This window comes from Coptis chinensis, chromosome 2 (genome assembly GCF_015680905.1).
Source record: "Coptis chinensis isolate HL-2020 chromosome 2, ASM1568090v1, whole genome shotgun sequence".
NCBI classification, from domain to species: Eukaryota; Viridiplantae; Streptophyta; class Magnoliopsida; order Ranunculales; family Ranunculaceae; genus Coptis; species Coptis chinensis.
In genome coordinates this window covers 6,645,583-6,672,454 of record NC_141457.1, presented here as the reverse complement: position 1 = coordinate 6,672,454, position 26,872 = coordinate 6,645,583, and the positions used below count along the sequence as shown (strand labels likewise).

Here is a 26,872-nt window from a genome sequence, read left to right as displayed (position 1 = left end):
AGAGTTCAAAACCAATTGGATTAATATTATTTAAAGCCGGTAAAGTTTAATCATATCTGATGTATTACTAATGAGTAAGTAGAGGTTGTGGTTTCTAATCATATCTGATGTAACTTTACCGGCTTTAAATAATATTAATCCAATTGGTGACATATTTATTGGATTGTATGAGTACAAAGTCGGGTTGTCACCAATTAATAGTTCCCTTTCATTCAACAATTTAGAGATCTAGATAATACTCACTAATGAGTAAGTAGAGGTTGTGGTTTCTAAATTTTTACACAACATCAGCAGACTAACTAAAGCTTGTCCTACAAAAGGAAGACTTCCATAATAATTCGGTGCAATACTTGCTCAATATACGGTCAAGTCAAAGCAGATGCATTTTTCATATCGATTATCAAAACATTTACTTGCATAGTCGAGCCAATGACCATCACATATAAGTTTTAACAACCAACATTTTACATCACCTCTAGTAATTTCATGTCGATTGACATCATAAAGTCTGATTCATCAGTGAACCAAAAACTTCATGTATCACATGAAAGATTGTGTTTAACATGAAAGTACACAAAAAAAAAAATTATCAAAATTAGAAACAAATTATTAAAAGAAAAAAATTCTTACTCGCTCGTTCCTGGCGGAATCGATCCAATTAACTTATCGGGGCCCCTGCATGTAAATTCAATTACGAAACCGTAAGAGTATAGTACTTGAGATCAACAAACTAAGTGTACAATAATAAGTTAGAACCACATGGCAACTCACGGAAGAGGAACAAATTGTACTTTTTGGGATCTTGAGCGAGGTAGGTGGAGCAACCGCTTGTAGTTAGGGTAGGTTTGTTTAAAGTCATGAAGAATGTTCCATGAGATGACATAAGAAACATAAAGGTTAATCATCACTACACACTAGCTTATCTCATTGCAAGGAAAATAATACATAATCATAATCAGTCACACATAAATTAATTGAAGAAGAAATTTGTGAACTCATCGATCAAGAACCATTAATACCAAATAAGATTAATAATGAATTTGTGAACTGGCGATCAAGAACCATTAATACGAATTTGTGGAGAATACATAAAGGTTAATCATCACTACACATAAATACATAATCAGTCAAGAACCATTAATACCAAATAAGATTAAGTTGAGAGAATAGTTATACCTAATTTCTTCTTCAAATGAATCTCTTTTATGGATTGAACACAAAAAAATTTGTTTTCGCTTTCTCCTTTATAGATTTTGGAGAGAGATCGGTGAAATTGGAGGAGATTGATTCGTAAACACTGATTGTCACAATGATTGTCACACTGATTTTTTTTTGGAGAAGAAGGTAAACATTTCGTGTTTTTTGTTTTCAAAATTCCTGAAATTTTGGTTTTTCTGGAATTTCGCTTTTTGTTTTTCTGATTTCTGTTGTCCGTAGGATCAGTTCTGTTAATGGGGAGATGAAAGGTGTGGATCGGCTGTGTCCACAATGTGGCTACAGTACCTGTGGCTGTATCCCCCCCCCCTATATATATTAACATGATGTTGCATGCGAGGAGTATTATTGTCATTTCAAAAATACAAATAGATTGACCATAGTCAACAACCAAAACTAAGACTAAATCTTAATATTCAAACTTTTCTTGACCAAATACTAATAAACCCACTATTATTAGGACCAAAATCTAAAAAAACCCAAAAAATAATGTTTATCATTGTCAAACAGAGACATTGCAAATTCACATCAATCTACTGAAAGTCAAAAATTTGCCAAACTGTATAATATAAAACTCCTTCAAGAAAGTATAATCTATTCGGCTATGAAACAAGAAAATGGAGAGCATATCAAACAGAACATTGACTTCACTAGCTCTCCTTCACCTGCGTATTTTACAAGCCATTTAAAAGTAATTGAGAAAGCATTTGACAAGCCATTTGCTCTCCTTCACCTGCGTATTTTAAACCATTTTGGAAATTGATTCTTACATTCAAACTATTCAAGCAACAGAAATACAGTAATTCACACACTATTTTAAGAATACATATATTAAATTTAAAGAGGGGAAGGTACCAATTTAATAGAGAAAAGAGAAAAGGAATATTGTGCTACTTGCTACTACTACAACCATTTATGAAAGATTTACCAACAGAAAAATGATAACAGCAAAAAATAGTCAAATTCATTATTTAAAGCATAGCAGTTGCACATATCTTATTAAGGAACAGAATAAGATATATGTGCGACCACTGTTAGAGTTTAGGATTTTTTACCAAAGTCACCCCAGAATTTGCCTCCCATAACTAGTTACACCCCTAAACTTTTTTCTAAGTGAAAAAAATCCTGAAGTTGCTAATGCCAAACGCAAGTACGCAACTGTTAGTTTGCTTGACGCCGTTAGCAACATATGATGTTCGTTTTTTAGATAACGCCATCATTATTGTCCTTGTCTGCAGAATTCACACATGCCACACTGGAAGCAACACAATCTTTATTGAGTAAGGAGTATGGTTCATTGCGTGAGAATTCTGACCTTGCTCCATCTCACAGTCAGATGACCAAAGATCCATTGGGAAAGGGTGGATTGGCAAACTTGAAGTCTCAACATGGCCGTGGTATTTCCTGGAGGTGGTTAAGGACTCGCAAGGGGATCAGAACAAAGAAGCTAATCCGCCCAACAGGGAGAAGGTCCACTGATGGTGCTTTTAAGCGATCATCATCGAGGAAAATGTTTGCAGGACCAAATCTTGGTGTGTCAGGATGATACACCAAATGAAAACAGTCCAACAAGTGAGAACAAAGTCACCAAAATCAGCTCCAGTTCTAATTGCTTGAGTTCCCATAATTGCCAAAGCAAGTGCAGTAACAATAGTAGTCGTGAAAAAGTTCAGTGTGACTCATCTACAAATCTGAGCAGCAAGTATCAGCCCAAGCTTTTTTAAGACATTGCTGAATTTTAGTGAAGGCTCTCTCCAAGGCTATTCAGAAGGAAAGGATTGCCCTAAATTATATATGACCGTCATCTAAAAAATGAAATCGTCATGTGTTGCTAACAACATCAATCAAACTAACAGGGCATTAGCAACTTCATGGTTTTTTTCGCTTAGAAAAAAGTTTAGGGGTGTAACTAGTTATGGGGGCAAGTTCAGGGTGACTTTTGTCAAAAATCCTAGAGTTTAGGATGTCTTTAAATATTTATGTAAGTATTTAAGTATGTTACGCACATAACCATATTCGGGTAGTTACTGCATTGTGTGGTGTGTGGTTAGTGTTTGGTATTTGTAATGATCTACTATATATGAGTAGTGCTACACGGACCTACTATTGCGAATCACTATATAACACCCTGTATTTTTATATATTTCTTAGTACTATAAAAAGAATAAAAACAATAAGAATAAATAAAATAAAATAGGATAAAGATTAGTTGGAGATAGGAAACGTATGTAAATAGTATAAACCCACTTCCTTGTTTGGGGGGAAATTGAGTTTGTTGACACAGAGAAAAAGGAATTTTTTACACAGAGAAAAAGAACAAGACTATTGGGATTGCTTTCTGACGATTGTTACACGGCGTTTTTCATTCTCAAGTTTATATTCATTCACACGCCACTTGTAAAGACAATAGAGGTGAGTAGATTTTATCTTTCATTGAATTTTTATTGAAATTTTTCTCTCGAAACAAAAGGTTTTCTATCGAAACAAAAGGTGTGTTGTTTATATAAAACTGATTATATATAACTGTGTTAGGATTATAATGTTTAAATTGTGGAGATTCATTCTGTGCAGTTTTATGGTTATTTTGCATGCTCTGTCGAATTGTCTACGTATGTTGAACAAAGTGTATTGATAATAATTCAAATTTCTTGACTCTAATGTAATGGTTATATACTGCCAAAATTTGGTATGTTATATTAATTGAGTTTTCACATGTTTTATACTGCCGTTTGTTTTGGTTGTGGTAACCAAATCTTTTGGTTGGTTGAATGGGTTGTCAGTTGACGTTGGGTGATGGGATGTTGGTTGTTTGTTTGGGTACTATTGAAGCCCTGAAATGGTTGTTAATGGCGTTGAGAGCAATTTTTGGGAAGTGATGGAATTGGGTTTTGGTTATGTTGGGTTTTTGGTGGGGATCAAAACCGAACCTTTTGGGTGGTGTTGGGTGGTCATGAGTCATGGTGATCGGCAATGGAGGAGGAGCTGTTGGAGGAGATGACCAAGAGCATGATCCGGTGCTCTCGGCCTTGTTTAAGTTTGTTTGAGTTGGGCTTGGGCCGAAATAGAAACGTGTGGGCTTCAATTTGTTTTTAAGATATAACCTTTTGGGTTTAAGTTTTGTTTAAGTTCATTTGGGTCGGGTAAAGACTTTTAGGCTTTAGTCTTTGGTTTGGGTTAGATGGGTTTAAAACCTGTTGACCTTGGCATGCTTTAGATGTCCGAAGTTTGAGCTTAGTGCTGGTCTGATTTCAGGGCTCAATTTTGTTTTAGTTAGAGTTTGAACTAGATTTTTATGAATACATAAAAAAGTAAGATCTGGATGTCTGTTTTCTATTCCAATTGGCCTCATCGCATTCTGAGTTCTGTGGAATTAATTATGGCGTCTGGAAGTTTGACTAGCAAAAATCAGTTCCTGCCCACTGTGTTCGAACCTAGTTTTCGCATATTTAGAATGAGATTGAATATTTTTGTAAAACATAAGAAAGTAAGTTCTGTATGTTAGCTTTTCAACGCAAAAGGCCTCGATGCATTTGGATACCTATGGAAAGAGTTGAGCCATTCGGAAGATAGTCCATAAGAAATCTAGTTTGCTGAAAATTAGGATTTTTACCGTTTTCAATCTAAGTTTTCTTCTAAATGGGCTGAGGTTGGGATTTCAAGTTCTACATGAAAATATAAGTGTACATATCCTAGTTGTCAAATAATTAAGCAGTGCATCATTTGGATGACTGTAGGAAAAGTTATTGCTTTGGCAAGTTAACTAGATAACCTACCACGTTTTCATTTAAGTAAGCTCTAGTTAACTTTTCTTTTTGTAATGAGATAAATTATTGTACTTAGACATATGGGTGTCTTGATTGCTTAATTTTACATTTGTACAATTTTTGCATATACATTAAATGTTAGTATAGAGTTATGTTATAACACGTGACATATTACCATAAAGTTTGATATATATATATATATATATAGTTCATATATATTCAATGAATGAATATATATTAACTATGTAGCTAATAAGAACTACGAAGGTTTGATTCCAATCTTAAAAAAATTGGATATGTAGGCAGCTTTGAGCAAAAGTGCAGCCACTATGCTATATATTATATATTAGTTTTTGTGATAAACGGTATGTAGAACTTGATTGTACTCTTTCAGAATGTTGCTCCTTGATGGGAGTGTATTTTAATTCATGAGGCACTTAATTAATGCATTACTCATAATTGAGAATTTTGATATATATGGTTTATATATTTGATATTGATGCGAGTTGAATGACTATTGTGTTTGAAATATTTATTAATGATTCTACTGTGTGAGAAAATATTTATTTTATGATGAAAATATTATAATAAATATAAGAACTCTTGAGTGTTAAAAGTCAGTATAAAAGTGTTTGTGAAAAATTAAATGTGTTGCCCGCATCTTTAGATCTCTCCACGCCTTTTTGATGAAAAGAAAATAAATGAAATGTTTATGACTAATGATGTCATGTGAAAAGTCGCCTTAGAGAGGAACTAAGGCATTCACCTTGCGGGTTGGCAGTATTTCTTGAGTGTACGGGAATGTAGGTCTGGGTATTCCTTGAATGTGGCGAGAATGACCCAAGGTATTCATTGAATGTTCCATGAATGACCTGTTAGTGTTATGATAAGTATTCCTTGAATGTAGCGGAAATGACCCAAGGTATTCTGTGCTATGAATGACCTGTTAGTGTTATGATGGGTATTCCTTAAATGTGACGGGAATGACCCAAGGTATTCATTGAATGTGCCAAGAATGACCTGTTAGTGTTATGATGGGTATTCATTGAATGTGGCGGAAATGACCCAAGGTATTCATTGAATGTGTCATGAATGACTTGAGATTTTATGCCCAAAAGAGGCTTTGTTTATGTGTATGGAAAGCCTAGAGATGGCTGTGACTCACAAGTTACGAGTTTACAAGATATAAATATGTTTCCTAGAGGCGATATCCCCACTTGGGACATATGTCTTGTAGTGGCAGTTGGTGTGAATGAGGCATACGGGTATGTGTGATTTGGCAAATATGTGAATTGCAAATCGTGGAGTAGGAACTAAAGGTTGGGCAAAGTCTATTAATTAATAAACAAAGTAAAATATTGATTTTACGTATGAGTGAGTTATTGCATATGAATATTTATGTACTATGATGTACATAATTTCTTACAAGGAAATGTTTATGTGGTTTGTGTGAGTTGTTACTCACGATGAATGAATGTACTCCCTGGTTGTGATATTTTATCATTCTCGTAAGTAGACGAGTGGTTTTTAAGTAAAATATTGGATTTATATATGAGTGAGTTGTTGGATATGATTGGTTGTATATTATGATATTATGCATATAATTTCTTACGAAGGAATGTACGTGAATGTGGTTAGTGTGATATAATGGATATGGTGGTGTGACATGAATGTTAATATTGGCGATATATTATGCCAGATTATATATACCCGTGATGGTTGCAGTGAGAGTGAAATAAATGTATACTTTAAAGGATTACGTTTGAGAAATCTAACTTTGTTTTGCAGGAGGGTAAGAATTATTATTAACTTTTTATGCAGAGACATTGTCCTACCTTAACAAGTAAGCGGTTACAGGTAAGATTTTAATTAAATTAATTTACTAGATATAGGGATTTAAATATTACTTGGGAAGAAACTGCACCCCGTTTTGGAAAATGGAACTATCTTGTCTTCCAAGTTGAAATGGTTAGTATTTTTTTTTATTCGTGAATGAAGAGTGGTTCTTTCGGTTTTAGTTTGATCTCAGATTTTTAATGTTGGGTAAGAGAATGGGTTATTAGGGTTTCGTTTCGTCATGGATTTTCAGATTATTGAATAGGGTGACAATTGAGATAATTATATCTTGGATAATTTCCTATTTTAAATTTTTTGAAAATTTGGGGTGTGACACACTATTTGGATAACATTGGTTTGCATTGCAATACACACGACCACATATCTCTATGTAAATCAATGATTATGACTTTTGACACATCAGTAGGTCCAAATAGTAGGTCAAATAAGTGGGTCAGTCTAGCATTACTGACTATATATGTAATGTTGTCTCTGAATATAACTAAATTCCTTCAGTTCCAATTCCAAGTCTTCTCTTTAGAATACAACATCTGGTGTCGGAGCCATAGTTTCAAAATTTGGTGGAGTAGAAGTTCGAAGGAAGTTTGGAAGCCGCATCTTTATTTCTACTCATTATTGTTTCTCTTTGCCAATGTCAAATTTGAATGGTATGGCATCAGAAACTTTTGTTCAACCTGCAATCCCTAAGTTTGATAGTCATTACGACCATTGGAGTATGTTAATTGAAAACTTTCTAAAACCCAAAGAGTTTTGGAATCTTGTCAAGACTGGAAATTTTTAACCCAAAAATGAAGTCGCGTTGACAAACACACAGAAGAAAGCGTTTGAAGAACAACGATTAAAGGATCTAAAGGTGAAGAATTATTTATTTCAAGCAATTGATTGGTCAATTCTGGAAACAATTCTCAGCAAGGATTCTTCCAAACAGATATGGGATGCGATGAAAAAGAAGTATCAAGGTACTGCAAAGGTAAAACGTGCACATTTGCAAGCACTTTGTGGAGAATTTGAGACTCTTTCAATGCAACCGACTAAGTTTGTTTCTGATTATTTCTCCGAAGCAATATCCATTGTTAATAAGAAGCGAGTATATGGAAGATATCTCTATAATTGAGAAGGTATTTCATTCCGTGACCTTGAAATTTGATTATGTAGTTTGTTCGATAGAGGAATCAAAAGAGACGAACACTATAAGGGGCTGTCGGAAGTAAACTGATAATGTCAAGGCCCCATTTTGCAAATGACCGACGACAAAGGATTGGATGAAGCTCTGTTGCAGAAAGTTTGACCCAGATTATCATGTTTTTTACAAGGCACATACTTCTCGGATAAATGTTTAACATCCTTATGCATGCATGTATGGCTACCAATACCCTTGGGTCATTGCTTTGTGAGCGAGACTTTGCCCCCAGGAGTGGTTCTCACATAGTCTTGAATGAATTTCTTCGAGGACTAGTAAACATTTCATTCTGCTCAGACGACGAAGCATAATATTAAGACTTGTGCTTTTGCGATAGAGGTTAGAAATTTTCGGAGCATTGTCAGCTGCATGATCATCATCAGTAACCATGGTAGGTACCGAGACATTATTAGTGTCAGGCTCATTAGGATCATCTGACAGCATGAGTTGTTAATCAAGTGTTTTCTTGGAAGCAACAACTTGATTTCCACGAATAAGTATGCGATAGAATCAGCATGTCATACAATATAACACGGATACTGTACAATACTAATAGATGCAAAATTTCATGTAATTCGATGATTAAGTCCAAATAAGCTTCGATTCTTAATTATACATTGCGAAAAAAACTTTCGCAGCGGATATTTAGTATAAACTTCGACTACTTCTTCCTGGAAATAAGCTTAAGACGTATGACAGCATGAACCAAGGCCAATGCAATTTTTTCAATACAAGAATGCCTCGATTCAGCTGATATATATAAGAGTCTTGCTAACAAAAAATATGAGATGACCATCGTCACTATCAAATGACAATGAACAAATATGAATTGGATATGCTTTGTTGGGATTCGTGAAATAATATAAACTCGTAATTTGTCATTCTTTTTAGACACTATGACTATATTAGACAACCACTTTGGATAAGTCATTGGCCTTAGAAAATTAACTGACAAAAGTTGGTCGATTTTTTTTTTTCACCTTGATCTTTCTATATGGGGCTATCCTTCAAGGTATCTATCTAACTGACTTTGAATTGGAATTATTGTCAAGTTTGTGACAAACCACGGGATGATTTATACTAGATATATGTTCTATTTGCCAAGCAAAAACATTATTATTCTTCTTCATTAACAAAATAAGCTATTATATTTCCGTTTATATAGAAGTTTGGGCGAAAAAAAAACTGTCTCTTTAGAGAGTTGGCCAATTTCAACTTCGAGAAGTCCGCATTCATTGTCTTGAACTTGTGGATAACCATTGCGAACAACTTGAATTTAATCCTCGCCATTTAAACGATCCCACACGCTACTATGTTGTTGACGTGTGTTACGTTGTGGTGTGACAGATACATCACCATATTCATAAACTCGTGGATGACTGTTGTAAACAGCAGTTACTCATCCTCACTACTTAAACAATCCCACATGCTACTATGTCGTTGGTGTGTTACGTTGTGGTGTTATAGATTCCACATCATCTTTGAGAGGAATAGTTCGTTTCAGACGCGCTTCTAGTAATTGTTATGTTTCCGTACTTGTAGTAAAAAGGGTCAATTTGAGATACCCCCCTGTTTGAGAAGTTTTTTTTAGATACCCCCTGTTTTGAAAATCGAGAGATATCGCTAACTAACATCTCCCGTCAGTGAATTAGTTTCTACCGACCAAAACACCCTTGTGTCCATTTGAGGAGTTTGCTAATGTGGATTAATTGTCCATGTAATCATTTAAGCAGCACCATTGATCTAACCAATGGATGTGATGATTTAACAGTTTATAGAGTTTTAACAGGGGGGGTACCTCAAATAGTTTTACATATTACAGGGGGGATTCTAACATTAAAATATATTATATACTACAGTATGGTAGTTAGAGATATGTAACTTAAGTTGTCATATGCAGAAATGGTACTGTTCGGCTCTATGTTTCCAAACATAAAGTTTGAGTAGTCTGCAGAGATATGTTGTAAGAAGTGACATAACATATAAGTATGACAGTTATAGTGTCATATCTACTCGTAAATTGTACCCAATATATAAGGGACTATTTTGAGAGTGAATAGATAAAAGAGAGAGTCTTTCTTGAGTGGTATTCCATCTCCTTGTCTCTACCATTGAGCATCTTCAATGCTACTCTATTGTCCTACGTGTAGAGTGGGCAGCTCAAATTTTCCACACCAACCCATACTCTATATCAAGTTGACAACTCACCATACTCTATTTTGGGGGTCAAATATAGAGCTTGATTAGCTTTATCAAGTGCCACTCCATACTAGTGGCCCAAGCTGCCCCAACTTGCCACATGTGCAAAAAACCAAATTTAATTACTTTTCTATCACTATGAATAATTTCTAATCCAAGGATGGTGTGTTGATATGTTAAAAACATATGATTCTTTATGCAAGTATGTGCTTCAGTTGTGGACGGACTTATACAGTGTCGTGCACAACTTATACATTGTCGTATATAAGCTTATACATTGTTGTATATAAACTTTCTCTGTTATATAGTGTCGTGCACATCTTATACATTGTCGTATATAAACTTTCTCTGTTATACAGTGTCGTGCACAACTTATACAGTGTCGTGCACAACTTATACATTGTCGTATATAAGCTGCCCAGGAACAAGTTCGTTCAAGACACTATATATAAGCTGCCTTCAAACATGTCCGTTAAAGAGAAAGTCTTAACAAAGCAATACTTCACATTCAATTGAAAAAACCGTTTCACCATTCAGTTCAAAATAACTTACAACAAAATAATAAGTGAAACAAACTTGCACCAAAATAAGAAAGTGACATAGAGCAATGTTTGAATGAAATGAGCAAGTAGTGTTTGATCTTGATTTGATTCATCCATCTCAATTTCATGAAGAGATGAATTTACACCAAAAATCATTGTGCTAAATTTGGGATTAGAAATGGGTGGAACTAAACTTCTTTTTTTATTTGTAGAAAGATGTAAGGTAGAGAGTGGTAAGGTATATGGACAAGATATGGGGTGGTGGAAAGGAAAAAGGAGTCGTAACATTTTACCGTAAGTGAATTGTGTCTATCAGATAGATTTCATTGGTGCAAAAAAAAAAATCATATTTCAACTAGCATCATCTTTTAAGTGGATGACATCACTTTGCACTCCAAATCAAGTAATTGCGTTAAAGATGCTCGAATTCCAACATAATATTGTTCAATACAATATCAAGCAAGACAGACTTGACCCTGTCTAAAATTCAAAAGGCAAAACAATATTTAAACCTGCTCTAAATAACAAGGGTACCCAAAAAGTCTAACAAACATAGTTATTAACACAACCACAAATATAAAGTATTCAAACCCTTAAGCCACCCCTGCCTATAGGTATTGGTGCTTGGAATTGGCTTTTTGGTCCTGCATCTAGTGCACTTTGTCCTGTGGTAGGTCCATTTTGTCCTCCACTTGCTAGTGATGGTCCCCCAATGCTTTGTCCTATTCCATTTCCTCCACTTGCTTGTGATGGTTCAGTAATGCCTTGTCCTCTTCCTCTACTCTTTCCTCTACCCCTTGCTATCTCTATATCAATTCCATCCCTTTGAGCAATCTGAGCAGCACTAGGTCCTTTGCATGTGCTTTGTTGTGACCTTAACACTTACACTTGTTGCACTTCATCTTTCTCTTATGCCTAGGGTTTGAACCCGGTGGTCTTTCTTCCTCTGCATCTCTTTTTCTATTTTTCTTTGGTCTTCCAGCTGGTCTTTTCAATGGTGGTGGAGGACAAACATGTGGAGGCTGTGAATAGGCATATTTATTAGGCCCTAGTTATTACAAGCATATATAGTTATCACAAATATAAAATTATTCACTTACTTTTGGCCAATCATCTGAGTTTGGAATAGGCCTCACACCTTCTTCATATGTCTTTCTGTATACCGCCACAGTTAGGTAATCACTACACATCCTGCATCACTAGCTATCATTGTGTGAGACCAAAGAAAAATTGAAAAAGAAATGGATTGAAAGCATTGAAAACAACATTGAGTTGCCTTGCCAGATTTAGCCTTCTGAATGATATGATGCACACTACGTGGATACATGGTTGACCAGTAAGTTGCACTTCTTGCACTCACATGTGTGATCAGGTATGTTCACAGTCCACCTTTGCCCCTCTTTGCCTATGACAATCCATTCATAATCATTAAAAGAAGTCTAGTTGTAGTCTGTCACACCCTTCTTCATAGTCTCATAAATCTTCTTGACCCTAGGGACCACATCATTTCCATCCAGTGAATTTGCAATCAATTTTCTCTTTCTCATCAAAGTTATAAGTAATAATGATAGTTCTTCAACAAATGTACATACATGTTTATCCCTTAGATTCAAAATCCAAGCATTAAAGCTTTCAGAATAATTGTTAGTTATATGCTCACAAGTAGTGTGAGTTTGAAAATGTGACCTGCAAAATGACTCCAGACCTTGACCAGCTAGCCAATCACGAGCTTCTTTGTTGGCAGATTTCAACTGATCCAACCAATACTGAAAACCCCTAGTCTTGTAAGCCCTTGCAGCTGCCCAACATATGTTTTCAAGGTGTTTTCCACTTTTGAACTTGTTCTTGAAGTTTTTGTATAAGTGTCTGAAGCAGAACCTATGGTTTGAGTGTGGAAATATATCACTAACAACCTCTTTCAAACCCTTCTGCTGATCATACATAAAAGTAAGTATTCTCTCATGCTCCTCTAAGTAAGGTTGCATTTGAGTTAAGAAAGCAAACCATGTTATGGCACTCTCCCCCCTGCATAAATACACTGCCACTAGAAACAAACCATTATTGTCATCAGGTGTAGTAATACTCAAACACACACCACCATACTTCCCTTTTAAAAAACATCCATCAAGACCAAGTATAGGCCTACAACCCTTAACAAATCCATTTATGCTTCCCCTAAAAGCAATGCACATCCCATTGAAACACCATCATTAACATCAATTGAACAAGTAGCCCAACTTCTAGGATTTTTACACAACACAGCTAAGCAACAAGCAGGACCAAGCAAATATGAATTTTCATAGTTTCCAGTTACTTTCTCAAGTATCTTGTGTCTAGCATGCCACCTAACAAAGTAAGTTATTCTCACACCATAGTCATACCACACTTTAATAATTATATCCGTAGCTTTGTAAGATAAGTGGTGCAATTTAACTTCCTGTTCATATGCATCTGCAATGAAGTCAGAATTGCACAAATAGTTGTGCCATTCTTCACTACCTTCACAACTTTCAACATGGTATAAATTCATACCTTTCAACTTACAAGTGAAGCCATCGCCTGCATTACCATATGACACCTTGGCATAGAAGTACCGCTGGCAATCTAAACCTAAGCGCTTTCTTCTGACTCTATTCCCATCATTCTTTATTAGTCGATACTCAAACCCATTCAAAAATGCAAACTTCCTGAAGTAGTTCCTACACTCTTGGATTGTTAGCCACTTCATGCCATCCACTGGTTCGTCAACTGTCTTGTTTGGCACAAAATCCACTAGCACTTCCTCATTTGCATACAAATCATGTGTGTTACCTTCAAATTCTTCATAATCAAGAGGGAACTCTTCTTCAGACTCTTCTTCTTCACTTCTATATTCCTCTTCAATTGGAATATTATCAAAAGAATCATTTTGAGGCATTAGAACTTGCTCAGGCAGTGTAACATCTTCTGGTAGTGGATCATCTTGGAAAGATGGCAGTGTGTCCAACTCTTCTTCAGGTAAGTAGTTTGCTCTCATAGTTTTCTTTCTTTTTGTTGAAGAAGTTTCAAAACTAGGTACTGAAGTTTCAAACTGCTGTTCAGGAACTTCTACTGGCTCTTCTACATGCACAGTCTCAGTCTCAGGTTTAACTACTTCAGGAGTTAGAAATATCCTTGGAGCCCTTGCTTCAGTGTTCATGGGAGTAATAAATATCTCTTCCACCTCATTACCTTCACATACTACTTCAAACACTTCACCATCCCCAATTGAAAATTTTTTAGGAGGCATAACAACAAATTCCACAAATAAATTCAAAAATCCAGTATCATCAACATCAGAATCCTTCACAAATATCATACAGTCACTGTCATTCTTTATACTTAGTCTATCCCCATTTAAGCAATATATTGGGTCACCACCAATCTCAAGTTCATAACGAAATGGGTTCGAGACAAGCGTAAGAATCAATGCATTCAATTGAACCAAGCACAATTTTTTTGCATCAAATTTAAAAATGCAATAATCAGACCTATTAATATAATCTTTAGAAGATCAGTAGTCACTATGGTCAATGAATTTTCCCCCATGGTGCACCCTCATTTGTATCTTGGGCAATGGAGTTTCACTGAAAGAATACAAATTTAGATCAGCATATGACACTAGAGTTTCACACACATTCAACAAGTATAAAATATATTTTAACCAGTTATAAAATTTTGGCAGAGAACAACAAATTCTAATACCATTCAACAAGTATGAAAAATGCCATAAATTAATCAAAATCAAAATCAAAATGAAATAGAGATAAACTTACTCTAAGCTTACGATGGTTGGCAATGAAATTTCTAGTGGAGGAGTTGTTGATTTTGCGATTTCTTCATTGGGTTCGCCAATAATGGGAATTGGTGGCACTTCGTTACATTTTATTTTTCGAGTTTGGGTGCTTGAACCTCCTCGTGTTCGTGGAGGCATGTTTAAAATGACGATTTAGAACATTGATAGTTAGGGTTTATTTGCCGCTAGTTTTTGTCGAGGTAAAAAAGAAAGTAAAACTGACTTATCGCGTCGGTTTTTTTATTTTACTAGACTTTTTGGTATTTTGCTGGACTTATTAGTATTTTCAGGAATAATTAACTTTTCATAGACGGTCCATATTTGATCTTAAACTATTCACGTGGACAGTGGAGATTGGCTGATTACGTAGACAATTAATCCAAGTTGGCAAACTCCTCAAATGGACACAGGGGTGTTTTGGTCAGTAGAAACTAATTCATTGACAGAAGACGTTAGTTGGGGGTAGGGCAGGGAATCGGGTTGGGGTTGACCCGAATCTGACCCAACCCAAATAGTTCGAGTTCGGGTTGATTTTTATATCTATTTATTTATTTGGTTCGGGTTTGGGTTGGGTTTGTCGGGTTTAGATTCGGGTTCGGATATATTTTTTGGGCTTTTATTGAATTTTTAGTGTTATCCGATCGGGTTAGTCGGATTCGGTCAGGTTTGGGTCGGATTTGGATATTAAATTTAAGATATAATCAGGTTCGAGTTCGGATTCGGATATTATGAAACTATTCGGATTCAGATATAGCCATATCGGACCCGAACCCGACCCGGGGGTATCTCAAAAAAGAACTTCTCAAATACGGGTATCTCAAATTGACCCTAGTAAAAATGTAAATGATGTTATTGACGATTTTACCCCTATTTATATAGGCTTTACACACGCAGAACGTGCGTGCCCATCGATCTAGTTTCATGTTTCAGTAATGGCGACGTTGAATTTTCCGGTTAGGGTTTCACTAGATAGTAGGGTAAAAGAGTTTTTAGGAGTTGAAACAAATCGAGATGAAATACTTTGTTTACTCTCATCAGGTGTAAACGATTCTGATGAATCTAAAGATAAAAAAAAGTTTGATTTCGATTTCGATGTAGATAAAAAGGTTGAAAATATATTGAGATATCTTTGGGAACGGACGAAGGTTATAATCCGGGAAGAATGGGTAAAATTTAAAGAATGGTTAAAACAAGTCGGAAGGTCCTACGCACCACATATGTTAATTACTGGTTTCACAATTATTTTATTGGGCTTGATTTGTGCAGGTGGTGTTCCAAAGTTAATAAAATGTCGCGGTGGTGGTGGCGGTGGCGGTGAGTCTAGATGCATGTATCGAGCAGATCCGGGATTGCTTGTGCTGCATCCGCTGCCATCTTGCTGCCTCCACAAGTGCTCTGTAGCATTGCAGGTGAGAACATCTTTTCTTTCTTGTTTTGGTTATTCATCCTCATGGATTTTCTTTACCAAGATCATACTTGGTCTGAATATAATTTTTGAACTCTTTTAGATTGCTAAAGTTGTTGATGGACCCGAAGATAATATGAAAAGTCCATTCCTGGATGGGGTTCCATATGACTATGGTAAAGCTATGCTTACTTCATTATCGTTAGGTGGCTTCATTTTAATCACCTTCTTTCTTGTTATTTCCCTGATCTTTATTTTATTTGTCCTTTAGTATTTGATGGAGAGCCTGTTCGTAGGTTGCCCTATAATCGACCAAGTATCTTTGTATTCATAAGTGTACATCTTTAATCTTAAGCTCAAATTTTAATCATGTTTGTCTTAACACTTTAATTTTAAGCGCAAATTTTGTATGCATCTCTCTCTCGCTCTCAGAGGATGAAATAATTTTGTCAGTCCATACATGTTTTCAAACTTTTTTTTTTTACTGAGAAATTGTATTTAGTGGCTGTATGGGTCGGTAAAGACGCTTTTAATTATTACCACATAGGCACATAACATGGTTCAACACCCATCAGCACCAGTCCATGTCAAGGACAGTGGCCAGCAAACAGCACACCACCCTTACATGTAGTATAGATGGTCTATGTGTATTAACGTCTAGTGGAATATCAAATTCTAGAGTTATCACTACAGTCCGCAATACTTGTGGGGTAGAGTATCTTTTGGTGGTCCTACCAAAGTCAGCTTAGTAAGTTTGATGTGCTCAATGTCTAATGTTCATGGTTCCTGTATTATTTCAGCTAATAATGTTAATGTACCTGGTGAACCTTCCATATCTTCTGATATGTTTGCTTTTAAACACATTTTCAGCTATATTGGAACTTGTTATTCAATTTATGATCTATCTTCTTTCTCTGACAATCCTGCTTGACAGTTCCCTCAACAATTAGTCCGTTTTCTGTATTTCTGTGTTTTATCTTGCCCCAGTAATTTGGGAATAAGGCTTTGTTTTTGTTTTTATTGAAACAGATGGTCCAACGAAACCTGTTTTCAAGCATATTCCTACGGTACATTCCCAATTTTCTCATATTCCCCTCCTGTTTCCATATTTTGTAAACTTAGCAATTTTAAGGGGCTGCTGGGGCTGCTGGGTGCGTGAGGTTGAGGCTATAATCGCTATTTGGTATCATGGCTAGAATAATCAGTGAGGCTTGCTACCCGAAGAAGCAATGACTAACTGAGAAATTGACCCCATTCGAAATAGTTTGATATTAGACTCATTGGGATTCTGAGATGGGCTTACGCAAGAAATTAGGGTCTGATTTTTGGTGGATATGATCTTCGAACCATCAAGATCATCTTTAAAAACATCAGCTCATTTGAAATGTCTTACCTTTTCAAAGGAGTCGAAAAGATGTGGACCATTCAGTCTTTATCACAACTTTTGGCGATGTTAGAAATGCTTGAATGAACTGATTATGTTTTAATGATCTCTATTTACTAGATAATATCTACGAAAATCAGACCCTAATTATCAATGTAGGCCCATTTAAAAAAACACTTGGTGGTTATGTCTAATTTCTGATAATTTGGAGGGGCGCATCAAATTCCGAGTTCACATTCCTTGTAAAATTTATGTGAAACTATCTGTAATATTTACCCATTTCTGCCTTTACTTCCTTGGTCAATTGCTTAACTGTAGCTTCAAATTAGAGAAATAAAACAGCGTTAGACGTTATTATTCCATTGACACTGGTTTCAGTTGCTCTTTAAAAATTTGGTAGTTTGTTAACTATTTTCTGGTGATATTCTGTTAAGAAGTTAAGAATATTGGCAAAAACTGAAACGTTGCTGTAATATAAAAAATTTGCCTAGAGCTTACAAGGGGAAATCTGATTCTCCTTGTATAACTTATTCTCCTTGAAAGTGTACCGAGTCTCCTTGTATGAGGTTTTACTTCCCACCCTGGGAATTGTGCCCGTTCTTTCACAAACTCGTTTGACAAATAGTAACTATCTGATATGGACATCTAGTCGTGATCCAGACCAAGCCCGACGCATAGGCGTCCTCTCTTTTAATTAGTTTATTTTATTTTTATTAGTAGTAGCCGCGTGGCATAGTTTGATTGGTTTGCTTGTTGTCCAAGTAAAACCCTATTATAAATAAGGGCTTGTAATTAAGTTCAGGAGGAAGTTGATGTTATTGAGTTATTTGAGAGATTAAAAATAAAGGAGTGATTTTTAGGTTTTATGAAGAACTAGAGTTCTTGATTATTTCAATTACAGTTTGGACTTGATTCAATTGTTGCTTCTGCCAATTTAGTCCGACATTACTATTTTTTTATATTTTATATTTTATATTTTGAATTTTGAATTTTTTCCAGAAAAGAATGCTTTTCTTTGATGTGGCTCAGTTTGATGGAATTCTCAAAAAGATCAAAGAGTTCAATAGTGCTTTACTTTCAGATGCGGTAAATCTCTCCTATAGTTTGAAGAATCCTTTTTTTTTTTCCTTTATTTTAGTCTATTATGCTGCTAATTGTTTCATTTTTCCATCTAAGTTTTTGATATTTTCCTTTTCTTTCTACTATCTTCTTCCTTGTAGCACTTCTGTTACTTTATTTACATCTGATTATATGTTTTTTTTTCTTAAATTCCCTGAGAATTATATTAATATGTCGAAACTTATTGCAAAAGCAGAAGGATTCGGCATTGACCGAGCCTGAAATGTCAAGGTTGGTAGCTGCTGTTAAGATATTGAAGGACACATCACACTATCCTATCAGTACATTTGCAGATGTTGACATTGCTGTGTTGCTAAAACTATTAATTTCTTGGCCAGATGCTATGATCTTTCCAGGTTTGTGTGCCTATATGTCTGGCCATAATCACTTTTGAATGTGTTCCTTCTGATGTCGATTCCTATTTTTTTGTTGTAATTTTGTGCTCCAGTATCTCTATTGCTGTAGGTGTAGTGTACATCTGAAATTACCTTTTCTTGTGGGCCATCATATTGTATATTACTCTCTCTCAAGGAAGCTTTTTATGTTAATAGCTTCAATTTGTCATCTTTATACATCTACTTGTTATTTGCTGGAGGACAATTCCATTTTTCCAGTTTATCTTGGATTAACAGTGTCATTGAAACCCTCGCCAACTTGGTTTTATTAACTTGGATGGTGTTGTGGGCCATCATACTGTATGTTTTTGGAATGAGCATAAGAAAAGTGATAATATTGATATCGATAGTAGTAAGAATCTCAAATAGTGCCTTATAAGGGAATCGAAACTTTTGAACTATCTCTATGTGAGGTTCACCTGAAGGGTGGAAGGAATGTGATGTATAGAACCTTTCTGAGGTATCAGCGCTTGAGGGTTTTATAAACATGAAGTTACAGAAATTAAAGCTCCCATTAGAGATGGCTGAGAACAATTCATTTTGTTCAGCTGTTTAAGTTTGGGGTTGGCCTGGGATGATGTTTGCAAAGATTTTGAGATGGTTAAAATTTTAAGCTAAATTTCTCATTCTTTAAGCTAAATAGTTTTGTTCCAATTTTAATAGATTATCTTTTCTTGAGAATGAGCGAATAGTTTTAAATGTTTTTACTAAACGAGCTCTTTTGTATCCAAAGGATCATAACAGATTATTGATTATGAATTAGATTATCATAGTTGATAATATTAGCAAGAGTTAATCTTTTTTTCCTTTCAATCTGCAATTGATCTCATGTGATAATATATTATGTGTGCAGTTATTGATGTTTTGAGAATGACTATTCTGCACCCCAATGGAGCAAGTTTACTTTTCAAGCATTTCAAAGATGGAAATGGTACTCAGCTTGCATAGACTGATCCTGTTTATTGTTTTGCTCATTTTTGAAGTAATATTAATTTGATCTAGACATGTCTGCATCCCAAGTCATGTTGATTATATGGTTTTCTATTTTAGTTGCTTTTTCCTGTGCAAAGCTCTACACTTTTTTTGAAGCGTGAAGACTCATTTTAGGTGCAGCACAATTTATTGCTGTGAAGTATGTGTGTCCCCGCCTCCTTGGGTGGTGTTAGGTGTCTGTTCCATGTTGGAATTGCTGTTCCTTTCTTCATTATCTCGGTCTTTAGGAACGAACTGGTTCTAAAGTCTGACCATGATTAGTCTCCACTTGAGCACCAGCTGAGGGTGGTGTTGGGAAGTGTGTGTTGATCCCGGGTTGTGGTTAGGCTTGTGCATGCCCCATTATAGATTCAGTCCTAATGGGGAACAAGGGTGTAGAAGTAGAAGAACAAGATTTGGAGATCTCAGTAAGAGATGAATAGACAAGATTAAGAATTAGATGAATAAGGATTTGAGATTGAAGAAGTTGACGAATTATTGGAGAAAGGAAAATATTATTGGAGAAAGGAAAATAGGGTTTGTAGAAGATAATTTGATAATTGAATTGATTGATTAATTGAACAATTGGATGAACCTCAAACAACTCACGTCGGCCTCCTAATATAGATTAGCCCAAACTTGATAAGCAAGAAACATGGATTCCTAATTCTACTAATGTAAACTCTAAGAAATATTAAATAGAATAATATTACTTGCCAAAACCATGCCTCTTGTCCTACATCAAGTCCCTTTGACAGATACTGGTGTGACTCTTTCCACCGTTTCAAGCTTTTGGAGTGAAATGGTTGTTAACATATTGCTTGTTATAAAATCACGACTACCTAAGCTAGATTAGAAGTTGTGGACTTCTCACAATTTTGACTTTACGCGCAATTCTAGATTGATATGGTTTATTGATTACTATCTGATTTATGTATTCTATCCAGATATAGTTATGCAGACTATCAGAAAAGTTACAACTCCTCCTGCTGTGGTGGCAAACTTACTGCCCACTATTTGTGCTGTGACAAATCTTTTCAAGCATTCATTCTTCCATGAATGGTTACAAATGCATCGGATTGAGGTTAGTATGTTTATCGTCTGTATGTATATTGAACTCTACTTCCACTTAGTATCTTAGTACACACTGTTGGACCATTCTTTCGTAGAATACTAGAATCTTAATGTTCAGATAGAATCTTAATTTTTTTTGGGTACGTTGAAGATCTTGAGTTGCCAGTAATTTCTGTTGAGATTGCTCTTAAGAGAAACAGGTAAGTTTTGGCTGAAAGCTCAACCTTGAGATTGCAACCATAGTTAGTGTTGTCATGAATACTATATTCACTTTTATTTTTTGCCATATTGCTGTATGGTGATGGATGCATTTCTATGCATTGAGAGGAAGCGTTAGCTGTATGATTTGAAGTCCTCCAAAAAGTGGATTTTTTGTTGCACCCGTTATCTGTATGTTTTGCTCAAAGTAGGTTTGGCTAAGATGCCTATTTTACTCCTTTTTACTTTGATGCTTTTGGATCACTATTCAAGTTTGTGATATTCCTCTGAACCCTCCAAACTGTTCAAATATTTTCGATCTGTTAGGTCACAATCTTGCTGTCGACAATATCGCTGAAAACAACACCTTGCCATTTGTCCTATACACAAACTTAAAGATATTGAGTAATCTGTTTATGCAAGGATAATGAAATGGACATCATCATCTAGTTATTATCTTTGCAACCAAAGCGTAGAGCGAAGGCGCAAGCGCTAGAGCGCCTAATCTTAAAAATTCCTAATTTTAAAAATGCCATGAGAGCACTTATATATCTTTAAAAAATCCTTATATATCAAAAATTTGACAAATATTGTGTACTTTTTACTTTTATGCTATATTGCTTGATAGATTAGGAAAGCGTGCTTTACATGTTGACCACAATGTTGGAGAGCGTGGATTTCAAGCGACTTTTTGTTGGAAGCGTTAGTTAATTCACAGATTGAGAGACTTGACGCTTTAAGTTGCTAAGGTTATTACTGCTTAAGTTTAAGTTTTTTGCAAAGCATTTATTTTGGATGTGGGAGAGGGCCTACACTGGTCAAAGACAAAGGAGTTGAACCGAAGCTATTTCCTTCCTAAACGAAATAAAAAGAAGCGGGGAGTGGACAGTGAGGTTTCTTCTTAAAGTATTTCATTTTTTTTTTCTTATTTCCTTAATCAATTAAAGTGTTAGCTTTCTGTCTAGGTGAAACATGTTGTGACACTACTGCTCGGCTATATTGGAAACACTCTTTTCTTTTGTTTTACTTAGGTAGAAGCTTAGCGCCCCCTCTAACTTTGAGAACCGCTACTGGCCTGCTAACCAGGGTAGTGAAGGAGACTATCTTTCAAACTATGGTGAAATTAGACATGCCCCCCCAAATCTATGAGAATTAGACAAGCCCAATATCCAACGGCTATGAGATGAATTTTTTCTTTCACTTGAAGTAGCTCAACCATTGGATTTTGTGTGTGTGTGTGGGGAGAGAAGGGAAGGAAAGGAGAGTGAGGTGTCTTTCACTTATCTGAATTGCTTGGCCGAATTGCTTGACCAGCAAGCAAGCCGGATTATGGATCTGGTGAAACACGCGGTGGGGAGTCGGACTGGGAATTTTTTTCTCTTCTTTGGTGTACATGTGTGCAATAAGCTGAGGACACTTCAGAGAGGTTGATGTAATTGATGATATTTTTGCAATTCTGAGGAGAATGGTGATAATTTGTTAATGAGGTATACGTAAAGGAAGAGGGTCGAGATTTTCTTCTTCTCATTCAAGAATTCATGGTATTGTCCTTCAAATTCAAGGATGCAATAGATGAACATTGTTACTTCTCCGTTGTCTGGGAGACAATGTGGCTATAAGACCATTTACCAAAGGCCACCTTTATGTTCTTTGGAAAGGGTGTAAGTGGAGAATTTTTTAGTACAACCCCATGAAATACACAGTTCTTATTGGAAATTTGGAATTGAGAAAGTTTATACGGTTGGTGCAGGGGAGCTTTTTAATGTAAAATCTTAAGAGTTATTATGTACATGTGGGGTTACTTGTGGTTTATATATGGAGAAATACTGTGTCGGTAAGGGGACCATCTTATTGCGAGGGGTAAAGAAGTTTCTTCCGGATATTCCCTGTGCAATCTAGTAGATGAGACTGGAATATAATATCTTACATTGCAGATTCAATAGAGAAATTTGGTTTGTAGTACTCCTATCGTAGGGATCAATAGAAATCAGGCCATTGATGCACATTTGGTGGCTGTGGCTTCATGTTTGGGGGGTGGGTTGGTTAGCTCTGAACGGTTTATGGGAGGCGTCTTTGGCTTTTGGTTCAGTAAAATTATATGATTGTTAGTGAAGAAGAAAGTTTGGAGAGAAAAGAGAGAGAAAGAGAGTATGGCTTAGCTAGTTTCGGCCTTCTCTCACACTTATATGGAAAAATTGTATGTTTACAAGATGGAAAGCACCAAAATATTCCGGGTTGTGGAGATTAAGGGGAGAAGTGTCCTACCCATCTAATGTTCTACACAGAACTCTAACAGGTTTTATACGCGACTTGGTGGACTATTTGGAGTATGGGTTATGATGTAAATTTTGATGCCTTAAATGGAACCGACGAAGAAATGCTTCGCAAAAACAACGCAAACTCATGGCTATGGGTATCCTCTTGAGAAGCCCTTGTGGTGCACCGCTTTAGAAACTTATCCATTTTTGGGGAAAAGAATTCTTGCTATATACCCCTGTAACAGATGGAGGTTTAATTAAGTGGTGCCTGCACATTATTGGAATGCTCCTAAAATTCATATATATATATATATATATATATAGGGTGGGGGAGGGGGTGGTTGTTCCTATATAGATCCCTATTAGCCCAAGGTATTCTCACTTTTTCATTAGTGCGTTTTACTCATATATGCACCTTTATGTCTGAGCATGTGTTCATGCTCTGTTTCCGTAAATGGGGTGCATAGATTTATTATTATGATGATCAATTTATAACCAAACATATAGTAATCCTTCGATACAGAATGTAATCTCCTTTTTTGTGCATTTGTGAGATTGTTTGATATGTTTATGTTTGGTTGGATGGTTCCATATGTACCTACTAGTTTCTTTACTTATCGTGCAGATACTCAAAGCATTCTCAAGTTGTTCGACTTCCAACACAAAAGTACAAGTGTCTTATTCTACTTTGGTACTAAAGTAAGTCTCTTAATATGCATTCCCATTCTGTTTTCAATTTGGGAGAAGGAAATTTGCAAAATTATCCTTGATTACAAAATTAGCAATTCATTACTTCCCAGCTAGCTTTAGTATAGGATGTGTTTTAAATTTGTGTAAATGCCAAGATGTGCATTACATTGTGACTGGGGACTCCTGGCTACGGATTTGTGGACTTTGTAATGGCTGTAAAAGTTACTACTTACGTGTGCTTTTCCCAATTCATGACAAGGAGATAAATAACTGTTTTCTGATGTTGTGATAACTGATGTCTATTATAGCCTTATATCTCATTAGTTAATTAGTTAGCCATTTGTACTGCAGTTTTGCAGTGCTGTTGATTGAAAAGGGGGATGGAGAAGGTCAATCACAAGTTCTGTCAGCCGCCCTTGAAGTATGTTATTTTTCTATTAGTTGTTTATCAGAGAGAAGTATTTATGAACTATATATATATATATATATATATATATGCTTATATTTGTATTTTCCTGTCTAAGTTCTTAATCAACTGTCTTATTTAGCTTTATTCTTTGGTTGATGATATGGGTAGGGGTCTGCTTTAAGCCCATAACTTATTCCAAAAAATAGTGAAAGAATAATTCTTTTTTAGCTGAATATTTTAGAGATTCAGTTACATTTATATTTTTCCCAGCTTAATAAAACATGAATAAAATGAATTTATCTTATCCCCACTTGAGTTGCATGCACACATGTGTTACTCTAGGAGCTCACTTCGACAAAATAAAGAACTTGTGATTCAGGGAAATAAGCATCAAGCGTTAGTAACTTAAAGAAACGTTACTTATATTATAGTAAGGACTATGAGTATGAGCTTGAGATTTTTACTACAACTTCTTCGCAGCTCTTATGCTCCTTTTATGTCTTCAGGTCAGGTTTTTGACGTCGAGCTGGACAGTGTTTAATTATCTCTTTTGCTATCTGAATAACTGCTGAACTCAGATGAAATTTCTTGGACTTACGTAAACTAAACTGGGACTGGGAAGTGTTGGAGGAAAATCCCTAGAAGGATAGAAAAGCCTGTGAAGGGTTGGAGTACATGTTCTGACAGGGCCATTGTTCCCAAGCATTTGTAATATAGAAACACATTGCTGTATGTCCATATAAATATAAAGTATTTCAGAAACTGTGAACCTATCCATCTTTGAAGGTGTTCACTCGCCTATTGGAAGGTTGGGCCCTAGGTCTTGGGTTTGATTGTCACGGAAAAAATGGATTTAAGGGTGTAAGGAAAGAAAGTTCCAAGTATCAAAAAAGAGAAAAAGTAGTCCATCTTTGACCACTGAACTTTGACTTGGAATTGCAGATTGCCGAAGGGGAGAGTCAGGATGTCAATGCAAAATTCGGGGCTCTTGTTTCCGTGGGATCATTGGTATCCTTTCGAAACTGCATATATATATATGTTTCCAATTCTTTCCTCTCATTTCTTCCTAGAACTTACATTTCGAATGTGATTCTATGCTGATCATGCTATGAAAACAAAATGTTGGAAGTGCAAGGACGTATTTCTGGTTAATGTTAGCATCTGTTAATAGTGAAAAGCCAAATGAAAAAGAAAGGCAAAGCGAAGGCCTATCCTTTCACTTAAGTTATCACTACACCATAGTACACTACACTGATATGTTTCCAGTCACAATTTGTTTAGCTGAGGAATGTCTTTCTTCGTATATGCAGATGCTTGATGGCCTCATGAAAAAAATAGCTATGGATCTTGATGTTCAGAGCGTGGCCAAAGTTGCAAAGACATCGAAAGTCGCGAAAATTGCTGAAGTTGGAGCTGATATTGAACTTCTTACCCGAGAGGAGTCGCTACTATAGTTCGTGGTGATGATAACTGTTAGTTATCTTTTTAATTCCGTCAGATGTATATTAATGGCATCTGAAGTATGAGTTTTCTTATTTACTGTGTCTTTTCCATCGTCTTTGTCTGCCCAGGAGTGAGAAGACAGAAAGAAGGGTGATGCAGTAGAAATATGGTTGGGTCGTGCTGCTGATGGTGATCCGTTTGTTGGGCGTCCCTTGAGAAACAATTTTTACAAATTAAAGAGAAGACTGTTTTGGTGAAACTCGCTCATGGACAATATGGACGTGAATCACGTGATCTTTTACAAACCAGCTGTACTAATAAAATTTCTCCACGTTTTATTGAAAATTAACTACCCAAATTAACTAAGAAGTAAGAACTTAATAGGAATCTTTGAAATTGTTCATAGGTGTATTACTACTTTACTCTAGCTTGAGGTTTAGAAGTTTCGCGATTCTCATGTCACTCATAATACTCGTGAATTTATCTCTACAATGATAATCGCGTTCTACTTTTAACTTGTAGAATTAAATGATCTACTTGTAAAAAAACTGAATTAGAATTAAATGATCTACTTGATTTCATTTTGATTCAAGGAAAAGAAACCGTGAAGCTGAAATAACTCACCCAGAACACCTTTTAAAAGATTACGTGGTACGATTGGGTCGAATAAGCCCTTATGGAATAAATACTCAGCTTCTTGTGAACCGTCCGGTACTGTCTTATTCAATGTTTGTTCAATGACTCTTTTACCCGCAAATGCAATGTAGGCATTAGAAGTCACTAGAAAGTAGCTTTTACTCACTATAGTGACTTCATAGACTTCTCCATATTCCAACTTTGATAACCGTAGAACAGAGACAAGAGTTATATATAAGTGGCTTCAAGAACCAGTTCTATTGATGTACAAGGAGTTCAATCCGATGCTATGCTGTGTGTCTCTAGATGTAGATGCTT

The 26,872-nt window shown here is 35.7% G+C and overlaps 1 protein-coding gene across 10 annotated transcripts; it reads left to right on the top strand.

The window, feature by feature from the left end:
• The first annotated feature begins 3,478 nt into the window (after nt 1-3,478).
• On the top strand, nt 3,479-26,321 carry LOC147514597 (uncharacterized). Of its 10 annotated transcripts, none has more exons than XR_015208909.1 (13): nt 3,479-3,627; nt 15,838-15,980; nt 16,080-16,152; nt 17,006-17,043; nt 18,360-18,446; nt 18,676-18,835; nt 19,728-19,805; nt 20,794-20,930; nt 24,002-24,075; nt 24,418-24,487; nt 24,982-25,483; nt 25,786-25,947; nt 26,047-26,321. XR_015208909.1 is itself a non-coding variant. In XM_086584245.1 (13 exons), the coding sequence occupies exons 2-12, from the start codon at nt 15,900-15,902 to the stop codon at nt 25,927-25,929; spliced, it is 1,008 nt and encodes a 335-aa protein (XP_086440371.1). In that variant the 5' UTR covers nt 3,479-3,627; nt 15,838-15,899; the 3' UTR covers nt 25,930-25,947; nt 26,047-26,321. The 10 variants fall into 10 exon arrangements, 5 of the variants coding, with proteins under 5 accessions (XP_086440371.1, XP_086440376.1, XP_086440355.1 ...); XM_086584245.1 differs by having other exon boundaries at nt 25,418-25,483; XM_086584250.1 differs by lacking the exon at nt 3,479-3,627 and adding an exon at nt 6,768-6,836 and having other exon boundaries at nt 25,418-25,483.
• Nucleotides 26,322-26,872: the final 551 nt, after the last annotated feature.